Here is a 16030-nt window from a genome sequence, read left to right as displayed (position 1 = left end):
CTGCCCCAAACTATGGCCCACTCTGTTCAAACAGCCCATAAGATTGAGGGTTACATAGTCCCAAAATTGTAAATAGGCTACCTATACTGCAAGGCAGGGAGTGGTACCGACTGTTTGTCACCTCCCTTCACCTCGACAAGTGGATCCGTCCGTAATGTCAGACGTCGAGCTGGAAATAATCGAATAAAATCAAGACAGAAAGCAGAGTTTGCAGTTTATATCCACTGAATTTGTTTTCTGACTCAAACACATCTTTGGCCACAATTGTGATTATCTGGTTACAAGAAACATTAAAGTTTCACAAAGACCATAAAGTTTTAAAGGTTATAAAGACTGTTTGACCGCCCGCCAAAAACTGCTTGTATTGTCCAGTTTACGTCTGCAGCTGCTTCCTTTGTCTGGATCACATTTTGGCACAAATTTTGTTCTCAGTCCGACTCCGTCAGTCCCAATGTCACACGCTGTGTATCCCTCAGAAAAAATACAGAGGTCCAGACCTCGTGACCTTAGTGGCGGGTACGACCATGCTCAGCAGAGGCAGCAGTACTCTATAAGTAGTAAGGGTACATTACAACAGTGAGGAAAACAATACTTTTTTGTGATGTTGTGCATATAAGTATCATAAAATGAATATAAAATACATTTTGTAGTTTTGTATTTTGTGGGAAGTAACAAAGCACAAATACTTAGTTACTGCACTTAAGTAGTTTTTTCAGGTTTTTATTTGAGTGTTTATTTTTTTGACAACTTTTTACTTTCACAGCTAAATTTTTTGCTTTTTTAAATTTTCAGTTCGCTTTGCACAGAAACAGCCAGTAGAAATGTCCTTCAGAGAAACTTTTACTTGAGTCAAGAATCAGTACTTATACTTTTACTGGAGTCTTTCTTTTACACAAGTATCTGTACTTCTACTTTAGTAAAGAATATGTGTACTTTTGCCACCTCTGGATGTCATTTATGGTCATTTTCCAGAAATACTACATTTGTGTAAAGAGTAAACACAGTGTATGAAATGTAATCAGAAGCAGCTTATCGTTGTCGGTCTGTCCTCAATCACTGCTTGAAATCACTTGATTTAGTCTGCATTTAGTAAATAAACACCAGGATGTTTCATCAGTAAAAACGCAGATGGATTACAGAGATATTCGGTTCAGCAGAAATCTGTGATACAGTTTCTGAATGATAATAGTGTCTCACACTGAGCCAAGGAGTCGCTCTGCTGTTTGTCCCGTGTGAAACCAACAGTATAGAATTTCTGTGAGGTAACATACGCAGGTTACGGTTTATTCATGTGCTTAAGTTACGTAAAATAACTTTTAAAATAAACTGAGTGAGTTATTTCAACTCAACCTGTTTGAGCTGAATTTATGCATTGAAAAAAGATTTTATTTGATTTGTCCAAGTCACTTGGACAAATCAAGTGTTTATTGTTAAGGTAACTTAGAAAAAATTCAATTAATTGTATTGTATATTGTATATTGCATTTCTCCAAACTTATTCAAAATGTGTTATTTATCTGAGTAAAGTAAGACTACCTTTAATGCACACTGTAACATGATGAGTTAATTCAACTCAAACTGTTTTGAGTTAATATATTTGAACTTTTTTATCGGTTTCCTCAAAGATTTTATTAATGCTTGAATTGTTGGAGTATACGTAACTCATTTATTGTTGAGGAAAGGTAAATAAAGTTAATAGTAAAGTAGAAATGCTGCATATGAGTGTAATAAAGTAAGACTACCTTTAATGCACATTACCTTTCTTCTTTATACGAATGTTACCACTTGAGTTGAATTTACAGGATATACAGCGTAAACTTCAGCGTAAAGAATGATGCGAGAGGGGCACCTAGAGAGAGCAGCTGATCTAGTGTCAGTATTTGGAGAGTTGGGGGTGACAGCGTGTTGCCTGAGCTGTGTCAAAACGTATATCCAGGAACTAAAAGTGGATGGAAAATGCATGGAAATGAAAGCAGAACCTGTGACACGTGTTATTTAATGACAGACGGACAGAAAGGTTATGGGGACAGACACATTATCTCCTCACCAGATAAGACAACTTGTCAGATAAGCTCTAGCGTCACATCAACTTACACTTCCTTCATGCACCTTGAGCTGCCAAACGCTGCATGTTTTTGGGCGTCAGCCTCTAAAAAGCCCCCTCTGGGCATTCTGTGGAAATGGGGTGGTTTTCATGTCTTTTTCGTTCCAGGACGAAAACAGCACAGCAGCTGGGTTGAGTAACAGCACACGCCGTGTTGAGATAAATCGAGATTTGTTATTTTTTCACCACACCAACGAGAGTGGAGCTGGGTTTATCTGCCAAATGCAATAAACATGTACAGGCTGATGGCATACCAACATTGGCTGTCAGAGGCTGATACAGAAACTTATTCATGGGAAGCTGATTTTATTTTTGAACAAAACAGATAAAATATTCGAAATTTTTCCACCAATCTTTTGCTTTTTTAAGGGTAGAAAAGCTTGAAAACTCATCACTGCAACATTCAAAATGAACTCAAATGAGTGTACAACGAATATGATTAATAAGTCAGATAGAAATGTGTGTAACTGTACAGAACTTAACTATGTCAGAGACAGAAAGAAGAAAAGAAAGACAGAAATATCTCGATCATGTTTCTCTGATGAGCTTTGGGACCGATCCCTCATCAACTATACATGACGAACCTCCTTCCACCTTTTGTTTTAATCTCTGGCGAGTGGACGAGAGCTCCACGACCTCTGTCAAGGCGAATGAGAGATGAACTCGGGCGTCAGATGGCTGACAGCCAGTGTCACACTCAAGTGTCAGTCCCTTCATTGTGTGTGTGTGTGTGTGTGTGTGTGTGTGTGTGTGTGTGATAAATTGGCAGGATCCAAACAGAGCTGATGGGTAATAACAACATGAAGGCGCTGCTCTGACCTCGTCAGACCTTTGAAATATTTATAGCTGAACTGAAGTTGTGTAAATGTTGATGTCCTTATTTTTTATTTTATTTTCAAAAATCTGAAGCCTTAAAAATATTAAACCTACTATATAAAGAAGTCTAACTGGTTATGAAACAGTCTCGATTTAATACTGATGTCTCTAAATGAGCTCCATAAACACAGATAACGAGGGAGAAGATTGGATATTTCTATATAATTATTCTTAATGTCGGATTCCCCTTGAAATTAATTAAACAAGGCGGTAGAAACATTACCGCTTTTGTCCACAGGGGGAGCCAGAATCAACATAGAATGAAGGCTCCTTGTTGCTGCTTTAAGTTAAAATTCAAATGATTTAAAAACCAAAGCAGAAAATCTTTACAGTGCAGAAGCTGCAACTCTGAATGTTTTAGCATGAAACGATGATAAAAGAAGTTAATCGCTAATCATTACGTACCTGACATAACTCATCTGTGTGAGTGTCTATGATCAGACTGTTGTGAAACCAAAAGTATACACGTTACTGAAGGAAATACAGTTTATACATTTATTATTGATTTCTGTCTTTAAGAAGTTCTCCTTCTGGTGGAGTTCCACATTATGTCTCCTGAACTCAGGGATGAGACAGCAAACGCATGCATTTACAAAAACATTAATTTACAGAAACTCTTCATGTTATGAGGTTAATAATGAGCAGCAGTTCATTAATAACAAAAAGTGATTAAGAACAGGACATCATGAACATTTACATGTGATAAGATATGATTTTAGTGTGAAGAACAGAAATCTTCCATTCTCATCACGACTCGTCTCATCAGCAGCTCAAAGAGTCCGTTACCTCGTTACAACATCATCGCCACCTGATGGAGCAATCTCATTGGCTCTCTGGGGGGGGGGGGTGTGATCCCTGGTCACTTGTTTATTCTGTGCATAGTGGGCGACACACATCTGGGAATCTGGGGGTTGGTTGGTGTTGTGTGGAGGATCAAATGTTCAGTTACATTATGACATCCTTTGTTGTCTTTGTGTTGATTATCCTGGCATACAACATAAAGGTTATGGCAGCTAATTCAACTCCACAAAAATAAAGAGATGATGATGATGATGATGATGATGATGAAACCTTCAGGGCTGACTCGTTGAGGGTTTGAGTGTGCGTGCTTGTGTGTGTCGGTGTGAGCGTAAACAAGCTATATCACACACTCGTCTGAATATGAAGAGTATGTTGATGGCTGGTGTGAAGACAAAAAGCTCATATTGTTCTGTTCCTGCAGGGAGTCCTGTACAGGCGGCGGCGGAGGAGGAGGAGTTGGAGGAAGGTGGAGGCTCCGTCATGTTGTCCCAGTCGTCCTGCTGTGGATGACTCTACACAGGCACGGTAGGAACCCGGCTCGGCCTCCGCGTGGTCTCTCCTTCAGATCAGACCAGGAAGCGTCAGGGCAGATTTAATGTGTTTCACTGACAGCAGGAAATGAAAGTTGCTCTCACAGCTGTGAAACTGATAAAGAGTCAATAATTCCTGGAAGAGGTGGAGATCACATTGACATCTGCTCGTCACACAAACTAAAACTTAAGCTTAAGTGTGAATGTAGCAAACATTAAGGGCTTGCTAGCTAGTGCAGCGAGTTATAAAGAGTTTTACTCAGAGGTACAGCGATGTCGAGCTCTTTGTCTTATTGCATTAGAAACGTCTGATGGAAACTTTAAAATCTCATAAAAAACTTCACAAAAATGTTAACGCTCACTCAAGGTAATGCGCTTAATGCAGGGGCCTCAGACTCAAACTGGTTCGGGGCCGCTGATGGTGTCGTCATTTAATGTCTCAGGAGGAACACTTCAACACTTAAAGAACTACAACAAAGCGCCATATTTAGAAAATGTTTCCATTACTCATATCATACCTAACAAATAACAGTTTCTATACATTTTATATCATCTTTGTTGTTTGCATCCAAACATCATAAGAAGGCCTGAAACCTGAACTGTGTTTTTATTTTAATATTATATGAAGAAAGGGGGAGGGAGGCCGGTAATGGCCCTCGGACCGGCAGTTAGAGATACCCGACTTTAATAGGGGATGGAAACACTTTTTCTGAATAAGTCTCCTCATACATCCACTGTCGCTGTGCACAGATGTGATGGAACCTTCCTCACATTAATATATGAAACTAACAGAAATGTAAAATTCACCTCCTGTTCTTCTGGATCGTTTTTCATCGTTTGAGCTTCCACTGAGACTGATGAGTACATCATCTTGTCTTCTTCTTTCTTCTGGTTTTCCGACTCTAGACTTAGCGCCACCTTCTGCTCATCTCCTGAACCGACTCCTAATAAATCACACAGCGGTAGTGGATGGACACCAGCATTCATTTGCACTCTCTTTCGCCGGATTACTTGTACTTAAAATGTGCGGTACATTTGGACGGAAACACGGCGAACGAAGGTCCTCATGTATGTGTGTGTGCGGGGGGGCAGAGGCGAGTGGGTCGTGGTGTTACACAAAGCGGAAAACATTAGAGAGACAAACACACACCCGCCTACCATTAATCACCATTCAGTCAGACAACCACAGAAATCCATCATAGTTTCACATTATTATTTCCCAGAAAATAAACAGCTGTGAGAGCAAATCAACAAAAATAAATAAATACTTTGACATTGAGTCAAATGAAGTGTTTTGTTTTCCAGTTGTCAGAAGTAATAAAATCCTCTGTGTCCCTCAGTAAGATGAGAAGTGGAGATGTGAATAAATTATTCATAATTAAATGTAATGAGTTTAGTGTGCAAAGTAAAGTCTATTATAATTATTATCTGAAGATATTGAGACATTTAATGCTCTAATTGAAATTTAATGAGCATTTCTATTCATTTAAAGCACATCATGAACCAATAATCATTATTAGAATTATTTTACTGCAACTGTGAGATGCAGAAAGCTAATATATATGACTGAATATATATTTCTCAATGTTTAAAGTTCAAGTTAATCCTATTTCACATTATATGACGTTTCAATCTTCTTTGGCTCAGTGGATAATATAAAATATGAACAGAGTGAAGCACTTTTGGTATATGCTGTTTTATTTTCTTCATGTTTTTGCCTTCATTCATGTTTTGTTTTTCACGTCATTCATGTTTTCCATGCTGTGTTTTCCTGCTGTTGGGAAAAAATGTTGCATTTCTTACTCAAAGAGAAAGTTAAGGGAGTTTATTGTTGAAGTTTCCTCATGAAGAACCCGTTGGCAACATGAAAATGATCTTTAGAAACTCTGGAAAACCAGTATTCTCAGAGATGCAGCATTTTCATCTGACAGCAGTGATTTATACGATTTCCATCTTTTCTTCTTCCCATGTTTCCATCTTCCATTCACTTGTTTCCTCCTCGCTTCATCCCACTTCTGTCCTCCTTTTTTTTCTACTCATATTTTCCATCTCTGTGCCCGAGCACGCCTCGTTTTCTTCATGTCATGTGCCTCCATTAACAAAACCGCTTGTCATGTTGCAGAAAAAGTCACGACTCTTTCATGAAATCTGCAGTCAGACGTTGTTTCCATCTGGTTTATTCTTTCATCGTTGTGAAGCGCTTTTATTTTGAAGTCATGCTGAAACCTTTGCAGCTCATTACACGCGTCATGCTTTGATGCTTTGATTCATTTCCTCCAAATATTGTCAGAAATTCATCTTCAGCTTCTATCTTCACTTCTGTTGTTATAAATATATACATCCATAAATGCTGCTGCCGACTGTGACGCTCTGAACATTTCCAGGTTTAGTTCATTGAGTCGAATATAAAGACGTCGACATCACAGCAGGAAGTTAAATCCTCTGAAAGTTTTTTCTTTAACATGTCTTACTCAGAAAGTCTCAGAAAACCTTTGTTTTACTATCTCACGTCTGTTCAGTGCCTGAAGTTTGTTCATTCATTAGACTATTTGTTCAGTAACACTATTGTTTAATAGTCTCTTGGTTCATTGGTTTGCCTGATTGCCCTTCGTCTGATTGATCAATTATTCCTTAGTTTGTCAGTTTGTTTGACCGATCTGTGATCATCTAACAGTCGCTGATTCATTGTTTGGTTCTTAAGTTTTGTCCGTTTGATTGATCGTTTGTTTATTTGTTTGATTGACCGATCAATGATTGTACTTTAATTTGTTCTATTGATATCGATTCTTCCCTCAGTTGATCATTGAGTCGTTCTTTTTCATGCTCGTTTGTTCATTCAGTAGTTTTTTTGAACGGAGAAATGTACGATTGATCGATCATTTGTTTGTTTGTTTCATTGATCATTTGTTCTTTCATTTGATTGGTAATTTGTTTGCTCATTCATTCGTTCATATAGAAAACTTCAAACCTCACAAAGCTTCCTGTCTTACTTAAGCTACCTTCTGGGGACACATCAGGCTAAACTGGTTAGTTTGTCCAACTGGGGACAAAAGACGTGTCCCTCGTTACACAGAAAGCTGATTTTTGTGTCAGTAGTTATGGTTGGAGCAAGTCTCTAGTAAATGAATGCAACTCTGTGTAATGTCCCCAATAAGTGTCATAAGTAAACCAGTGTGTGTAGCAGGGCGGCACTGACACACTGATGATGTCACTCTGATGATGTCACTGTGTGTCAGTGTGTCAGTAGGTCTGAAAGTTAAAAGTTTTCCTAAAAAAAAACAGCTGAGAAGCTAATTGAGGTTCTTAACAGAACGCTGAAAATGCACCAAATGCATCATGACCCACACACACACACACACACACACACACACACACACACACACACAGACACACACACATCTAGACAGACACACACACACACACACACACACACACACACACACACACAGACACACACACATCTAGACAGACACACACACACACACACACACACACACACACACACACACACACACACACAGGTTTCATTAAGTGTTTCATTAAATTTTATTTCTAAGATTTCATGAGAGCCAACTCTCTCTGCCAAAAGTTTGTGGACACCTGAACATTCCCTCCATATGTGACTGTGACATCATGTTCATTAACAGTCTACTGGTCCTCCCTCCAGATGTTCACCCATCAGAGCATCAGCAACCCGTCTCACTGCCGCTTCAAATCATAATGCTGTAGGTCCTTCTGGACACGAGGTTGGTGACGTGGTGTAAGAGGGGGATGGATGGTTCAAACGAACAGGACTTTAACCCAGGAGTCCGCTGCTGGCGTCCCATGTGAAACCAAAAGTCAACACTTTCTTTTAACTGAAGTTTTATTTATGAACATATGAGACCGTTGTGCAGGATTTGGTTGCATTGTATCCCCGTGCGTAGCCTACTAACAACCCGTGATCACTGATATATCTGCATGCGTTTTGTCAAACAAGTTGAAATAATGTCCGAGTTCGATGTGAAAATATTCTGTCCTCTTATTGGTTCTTTAGCTTAGCGTGCGTACTGCGGCGCTGTGTGAGTATTAGTATGAAGTTGCCAGCCTGCGCCAGCATTTTAGATCATATTCACTAATCTCCTCAAAGATTATGTTCTATAAATATGGAAAGAGTGAAAACATTAAAAGAACAGCGACTCTATTTTCGTACACAAAAAACATTTTATTCTAGCTTCAACAGTGAAAACACCGACTGCCATCTTAAATGACAGAAAGAATCTTGTTAATGGCGGTATAGTGTATAGTGTATAGTGTCCAAAAAATGTCCAATCCAACAGTATTTGACAAGTAGGGAGTGTTTCACACTGAGGTCAGGGTCAAGTTTTCCCACATGAAACAGGAACGACACACAACACAATCTGTTGGACAGGGGCGTCCACATACTTTTGGCCATATAGTGTATTATGATTTTAAAAAGAGAGGGAGGCAGAAAAAGTAGGAAAGAGAAAGAATGTGGAGAGATTGTTGGCTGTTGATGTTTTCACTTTCATGCCAATAACTCATTACAATGAAAAAAGCAGAGATTGTAGGAAGAGAGAGAGAGAGAGAGAGAGAGAGAGAGAGAGAGAGAGTGAGAGAGAGACTATGTTTAATGTATTTTCCATACCCTACCAGCAGCCTCAGGCCAAACCGAGCGGTTCACACACACTCGTAAAGTTCCCAGCAGTACGAACCACAGCACACACACACACACACACACACACACACACACACACACACATAGAGGTTAGCAGTGTAAACAGTGTTTCTGGTGACAAGAACACAATCCGTGTGTGTGTGTGTGTGTGCGCTGTGGAGCAGCAGATACAGTGCAGGTTCGAACAGAACAAGCAGGAAGCTGTAAATGTTTCAGTGTGATGAAGAGAGAAAGAAACGTGAGTGATTTCCACTCTGAGAGGATTTGGTCTCTCCGTATGAATATTCCTCAGGCAGGATGTGTGTCAGCTGATGTGTGTTGATCGCAGCGGACAGATGAAGGTAGTGTGTGAGACTTACTGTAAACACTGTGGGAACAATAGAGTGAACACACTGTTTCTGTCTGTCCTCCACAGCACAGAGCTTCTAAGAATTACACTTGATGTTATAGGATAGGATTCAATGAAACGCAAAGCTCTGAAGAGAGGAGGAATCAAATCTAAAATGATTGGTCACATTTCTAAATAAGGCATAGGGCCTCTACTAATAAATATATATGAATAATTGTTTACAGTATTTTAAGCTCTCTGTCCTGGAGTTAAATAAAAAAAAAAGTCACATTTTCACATTTGTTTTGGTATCAGTTCTTTCCCTGAACACTTCCTCCATGTCGGGTTAGCTCACCCACAGCTTAACTGCACCTGTGTGTTACCGGTCGATCCTTCCCCTTTAAGAAAGGTGGACTTGTGGGTAACCTGAGTGTGTGGCGTGTTAGCTAGTTAACTGCCAAAGCTGCGATATTGCAACGGCGACAATGAACACAGATTCAACCAATCCCTGTGAATCTCTATGCAACCTTGCAGTTCCCCAGGCAAACGTTCACTGAGAGGAAGCCTCTCTTTGTGATCACATTCATACCTGGAAACTGTCCAGTACAACCGCAGTCTGATCTGCTGCCACTGTTGGGGTTAAGGGGATTGAACAGACTATATCTAACCTTTCGGCCGACCACTCCCCCCGGCGAGCCCTGCGTCTCCAGACACACCTCCTTGTTTCTGGCTGTGAAGCTGCAGATGTGTGCAACACAGACATCTCACGTTAAAGGCCACAACAACAACAAGTTCCACACAGATCTACAAGTGGATGTTGTTCACTGAATAAAATTGTAATTTATTTTCCTGTCACTGACACTGTTGCAGTAAACATCAGATTGTTATCAGCCTTTAACAAACAAATTAATCTTTATTACAGTGATTGCATTGCGTTCCCACGTGTGGTTTTGAAGCATTAGTGTGATGCTACATTCCCCACACACACATTCTGCTGTCATACACAAATATTCAGATATAATACACAGAATATTAAAGACATAAAGCATTTCTTATCCAGAAAACACTGAGAAAGTGGCACCTATGTGGGAAACAAATCAGAACCAAAGCACAGATAGAAAAAAAAGATAACTTTATGGTCATTTATCTTCATATCTGGCAGCTTTGAGCCAATTCAATTAAGCTCAAGAGTTCAGAGAGTGACGGTGGTTTGGAGAGAGATGGAGAGCGAGGGATTAGTGGGGATATGGGAGGTGGATTCTTCAGGTTTTCATGCAGAGAGATATTTGAATGTGGGAGAGACTGAAGTTGATTTAGAGCGACACACAGATATTGTGTGAAACTCTTGTCAACAGCTAATGATTAAAAATCACATCTGCGGCGCCACATTCTCATGATGAAGTGACATTTAATTCATATTTGCAATTACAAAAACTCAGTCCTCCCCCCAAAGCCATTCCTCCTGAGAGAGAGGGAGAGAGACCTACTGTAGAAACAGGGAGAGAGAGAGAGGGAGGGCAGGGAGGGTCTGTTCATACATATTTCATAACCTTATGTGGGCGTGCGCTGGTGGAGAGGACCATCCAGATTTGATCAGCCAGACTGCCGTCCTCCCCTCATCCCTCTTCTTCTGTCACTTTGTTTTCTTTTACAGAGTTTTATTTTCTCCTTGTGTCTGGACTTTTCTTCTCTTATATTCTCTTATTCTTTCCCCTTTTACCCTCCTCCTCCTCCTCCTCCTCCTCCTGAGACAGAGAGGAAAGAAGAGATGCATGGGGGTGTCTCCCCATATACATCCTTAGTATTTAGCAAGAAAACATCAAACAGGGACAGCAGCACCTCACAACTTTTAGATTAATTCATGAGTTCATGTCTGAGTACAATCCATTAAAATGAAGTAGAACTATCACTTTTAAAGAATGAGAAATGAACACTTTTAACCCTTAGAAAACTAAACTAACAACTGCTGAGTGTTCTGAATTAATTATCTGCAACATATTTTCTTTCTTCTATTTAAAGGGAGCAGTTGTTATCCTTTGCTTGTGTAGATATTTTGTTACATAAAAAGCTAATAGAAAGCACAACGAGGATACAACTGTGACCCTAAAACGGCTCCTGCTTTGTGTTTTCCTCTTCCTCAAAAACCTCTGGGTACAAATAACTGACTTTAATCAACCAACTGCTGAAATGTATTAAAGTAACTAGTTACAAACAGTGGTGCGTTGGTGCATTAGAGGTGGTCATATCACTTGGATGTTGCATTGAACACAAACAAGGCACAACTCTGTCCCCTTTACTGCTCCTTCTCCTCATTCCTCCCTTCCCCTCTCCACTGCCTTTCACCTTCCTCCCCCCTCCGCGGATGCCACTCTCAATTATCTCCTAGTGAAAGACAAGAGGATGAGGAGAGGGAGGAGTACAAACACCTGTGAGAGTGAGTCAGCGTTCACCTGGAGAGAGAGTTCAGTTCCTCCCTCCGAGCCGCTCAGTAACAAACATCTCGCCCTGTTTTAATTACTGTTCCGGCTGAAGAGCAGCGTTCATTTAGATTGTGTCCAGGTGATTATACGTCTGTTCAGAATCAGATCAGCAGATCACTAAAGGTGCTGGACGGGGTTGAGGTCGGGGCTCTGTGCAGGCAAAACCTTTTTTCTCCAGATGCTACATCAGTTATCTTCCACTAGGGCTGCCAAAGAAAAATTATTTTTATTATCCGACAAACATTTTCTCGATTAATTGATTTGATGTTGGTGGTGGAAAATGGTTCTGATCACTGTTTCCCAAAGCCCAAGGTAACATCCTCAAATGTCTTGTTTTGTCCGCAACTCAAAGATATTCAGTTTAGATTGACGTCCACTTGCTATTTTTTGGTTCCAGCTAGAAAGCAACTTTTTAGGTTCCAAACCATTTTCCTTTTTGTCGAAATGCACCTAACAGTTCAAACCTTGGTGCTGGAACAGGAACCGAGCCAGTTCCCTGTTGGTAGAAAGGCCTAATTGTGTACTCTGATCCCAGCAGGAGTTTGTAATAAAACTTACTTTTAGTTCCTAAAAGTAAAAGTTGTTGAATGTTGAAACCATATGTGGCTATCTGAGTTCATCTAAGTTCTCGATTGGGCCATTGAGCACCGTAGGCTTTGTCTCAAGAAAAAACTGTTTCAGTTTGTGAAGACTGTCTTCAAAGAACCTTTGAGGTTTTGTCTTGTTTGTAATTTGAAGAACCTCAAATGGTTCCTTAAGGTTTAATTTTCACAAAGCAGGAATCTGATTTCTTTGTACTGCAGACAGACATTGACCACAAAGACATTCTTACATTTCATCAAGTACAGTAGGCTGCTGTTTCATTTGGTAGAAATAAGTGTACACAGCATTAAACTGTATGTAGTTTTTAGGAGAGCTGGGAGGAAAGCAAAGAAACGGATCAAGAAAGAAAGCAGCAGAGAGATAACAACAAAGGGCCGAAGGAGAAAGAGAACGAATGAGGGAGGAGAGAGGAATGCAAGTAAAAGAATGTGCGAGAAACGCTAGAAAGGACAGAGAGGTGAAAAGAGAGAAGGGCAAGTTGATGAAAGCCAACTAATCTACAGGATTAGTGTCTGAAAAAGACTGAGGGGGTATTTTTAGTATTGCCCTGTTGCTGAAGAATATCAGTTATCAGTTGAAGTATCACTAAGCTCCTTGAGTCACAGTGAAATGCCAGCAGCACACTGATAGCTTCTTGGTATCAGATATGATGTAAAAAAGGACAAAGTTGAAGTATTTAAAAAATCCATTGTACCTTCTCTACTCAGCTCTCGTTTCCTGGCACTTCTTTATCGCACTTCCTAATTTCAAGGTCACAAGAAAAGGCTTTTCACATCCTCTATAAGAGAGCTTTGGCCTTTGCACTCTTACTTACTGTTAACATCTAACATGAATATAATCCTACTGTTGGATTAATTGTAAGTTTCTCCTGATAAGAAAACCTTTAAATGCCTCAAAAGTTAATGTAAAATTCGGACATCAGGGACATTCCAGGCTGCTGTCATGATTATTTGAGAAGTTTCAAAAAAGTAAAATCCGAGAACTTTTAAAAAGGTGTCATTACAGGAACAGAAACAGATCTAACTGCTAGTTAAAAGGTCTTAACTTGAATGTAGAGTCAAAGAGTTCGGGAGCGTTTTACAGGGAATATACTGTACTATTGTTGTTATATTGTCTAACAATGTCTCTGTGCAGTATTAGAAAGATTCCAGGAGAGTGCAACTCTTCTTGAATCTTTTTAAGACAGTTAAACAGGGCTGCTTGTGGCAGGATGATTGTACCTGGTCGCTCACAGTGAAGGATTGTGAAGCAGAGCAGCTTTACTCTATACCTACTGATCCTGTTAAATAGGGATGTGCACCTCAATCACTGAGACTGATGTGATACGCATCCCAGGGCATAGCCAACCATCGGATACATTAAAGGTTTTGTGAGTAATGTTCAGGGGGATCTATTGGCAGAAATGGAATATATGGAGGGAATTATTTATCATTACACAACACAAGGTTGTATAACAGAATGAAAGTTTGCATCCGTCAAGTGTTTGATCCAGGATGTTGATGGAGCAGGTCTCTATAAAGACGTAGACTCTACAGACTCTGTCTTCCCGTTGTCTTGCCAGCCTGAGGCCCATTTCGTCCAGACCGGACACTAGCCAGGAGCAGTCTTATGTCCAAGCTGGGCCAACATGGCTCCTTTCCGGCTCTCTTCCTCTCCTTTTGTGGTGACAGCACCAGCTGTGGTGGGCTGGTCCAGGTGGGCAGCGTTTGGATACGCAGCCATTGCCAAAGTCATAATTGATAGCTGATGTTTTCAGAAAGGTTTGATTTGAATATATAGAAAACAAAAAAAAAAAAAAAAAAAAAAACATCTACATGTTCAACCGTTACCTATATTTAGGTTTTCATTAGTGTATAATCCTGAAAATATGAATGCACAGGTGGACAAACACATACCTCCTCCAGGCAGTTTAGAGCCTCTAACTCAACTAACCTGCAGGCCATGAACTGTGAAACAATATGTGGAACACCAAAAACACACACAGACACCCACAACCCAATATCTGGGGAATTTCATCCATACTGGAATATTCTGCACCTTGGGATTTCTGTCCAGTGCTGAGGTTGGTGTTCCAGGTGGGATACAACACGTTCTCTCTCCTCATCAAATACTGTGGTCTGGTTAGTGGCCCTCTGCATCAAAACATGACGCAGTAGCTCTTTTTCTTGCGTCATTTCTGCAGGGTCTGATACAAAACCTTCTTGCTGTGAGGCTACAGTGCTAATGAATTGTGTCACCATCCAAACTTTCTCCCTGTAAATCTGCAGAGAGGGAATAAATTATTCACTCTACTCATTTTTTTAATGATCGCTGCTTCTTTTAAAAGATCCTCGCTGCTGTTGAACTGTAACATAGCTAGACCTCCAGTGTCCCACGTCAGCTGGAAAACAAAGACCTTTTGTTTCCTGTCTGTCAGATGGGGTGAATGAACAGAAGTTTGGGTTGTTGTCGGTGTACCCACATGTTGAGGTTCTTGCGAGGGCTGGTTTCAATGTTCTGTGTGGGAACTGCTGCAGGAAAGAAACTTCTTCATTTCATCGGCGATTTCAGCCGCAGCAGCAGCAGCTGGCTCGTCCCAGACTTTCATCACTCACTTCTCTCATTTTACCAGCTGTCCTGTCGAATAGGACTGTATACAGTGGGTGATAGACGGAAAGTACAACCAGAGAGTATTTGGTCAATGGCTGGTGGCAATCTACCAGTGTAAGTAGATACACAGCTTTCCAAAAACCCGATTACATCACTATAAACCTTCAATAATTGTAATTTGTAGACAATGAAACAGTGTTAGGCTGAAGGCAAGTCATTTTTCTTTGTTGTCAAACCCCCTTTGAACTGGTGCACATATTAAAAACTGGATGAAATTACTCAGGGATTCCCATTGTTTCTGTTCATCTTTTCATTTTTCCATTTTATAAAACAGGAGGAGGTGAAAAACAATGTTAGGGGTAGCAGGCCCAAGAGAGGACACGGCAGGTTCAAATCCCAGACAGAGAATTGTGGAGAAAATCAGGCCAATGTGAAGTAAATGAACTGCTGTCGGAGCCTTAAAGAGATGAAGTCCGTTGTTGCTGCTCAGCCGGAAGCTTGCAGACGTTTGTGCTGAGTGTTATTTACAGTCTCAGCTTCCATTTGGCAGTTATTTTTCTGAGGCTACCATTAAACCGACCGCATGACAGAGTTGTTCATGCTTTTCTTCTTCAATTCCTGGTCGCTCATTCACTGATATTGTAGAGAAATGAGAAGCTGTTGACTGCGATCATCCACTTTTCCTCCTTTTTCCTAGAAGCTGTTAAAGTTCAGTCGTTGAGTGGCATATGAAAATAACTCAATAGTTCTGTTTCACAGTGTCAGAAGACATTTGCACAAAGTTGAATGTCTCCCAGCTTCCCTTAGGCGCTTCTCTGGGCGTCTTTTCTGTCTTCGAGTAGTTTGTCAGCAACGCCAGAACGTTCTTCAATTCACAATAAATGGCATTCTGTCAGTCAAATCCCAAAAAATACAATACTATCCAAGGTGGTGATATGTTTGTATTTGACACAGATTGGATCTTTGACAGATTTTGTTGTTGATGATATAAAGTTCCATAAACATGTATATTATTTTGCTTAACCCTCATCCCCAGGGACCC

The 16030-nt window shown here is 40.3% G+C and overlaps 1 protein-coding gene across 17 annotated transcripts in view; it reads left to right on the top strand.

Moving 5' to 3' along the window:
* The window catches only part of adgrg6 (adhesion G protein-coupled receptor G6), a 110106-nt gene that overhangs the window by 8647 nt on the left and 85429 nt on the right, over positions 1 to 16030 (top strand). For all 17 annotated transcript variants that reach the window (XM_051408792.1, XM_051408795.1, XM_051408793.1 and 14 more), the window contains exon 2: positions 4202 to 4305. In XM_051408792.1, the coding sequence (XP_051264752.1) occupies positions 4202 to 4305 (104 nt within the window). The remainder of the gene's footprint in view (positions 1 to 4201; positions 4306 to 16030) is intronic.

The sequence above is a fragment of the Dicentrarchus labrax genome, unplaced genomic scaffold, assembly GCF_905237075.1.
Source record: "Dicentrarchus labrax unplaced genomic scaffold, dlabrax2021, whole genome shotgun sequence".
Lineage (NCBI taxonomy): Eukaryota > Metazoa > Chordata > Actinopteri > Moronidae > Dicentrarchus > Dicentrarchus labrax.
The sequence above is the reverse complement of the archived record's forward strand: the minus strand, read 5'-3'. Positions and strand labels throughout refer to the sequence as shown.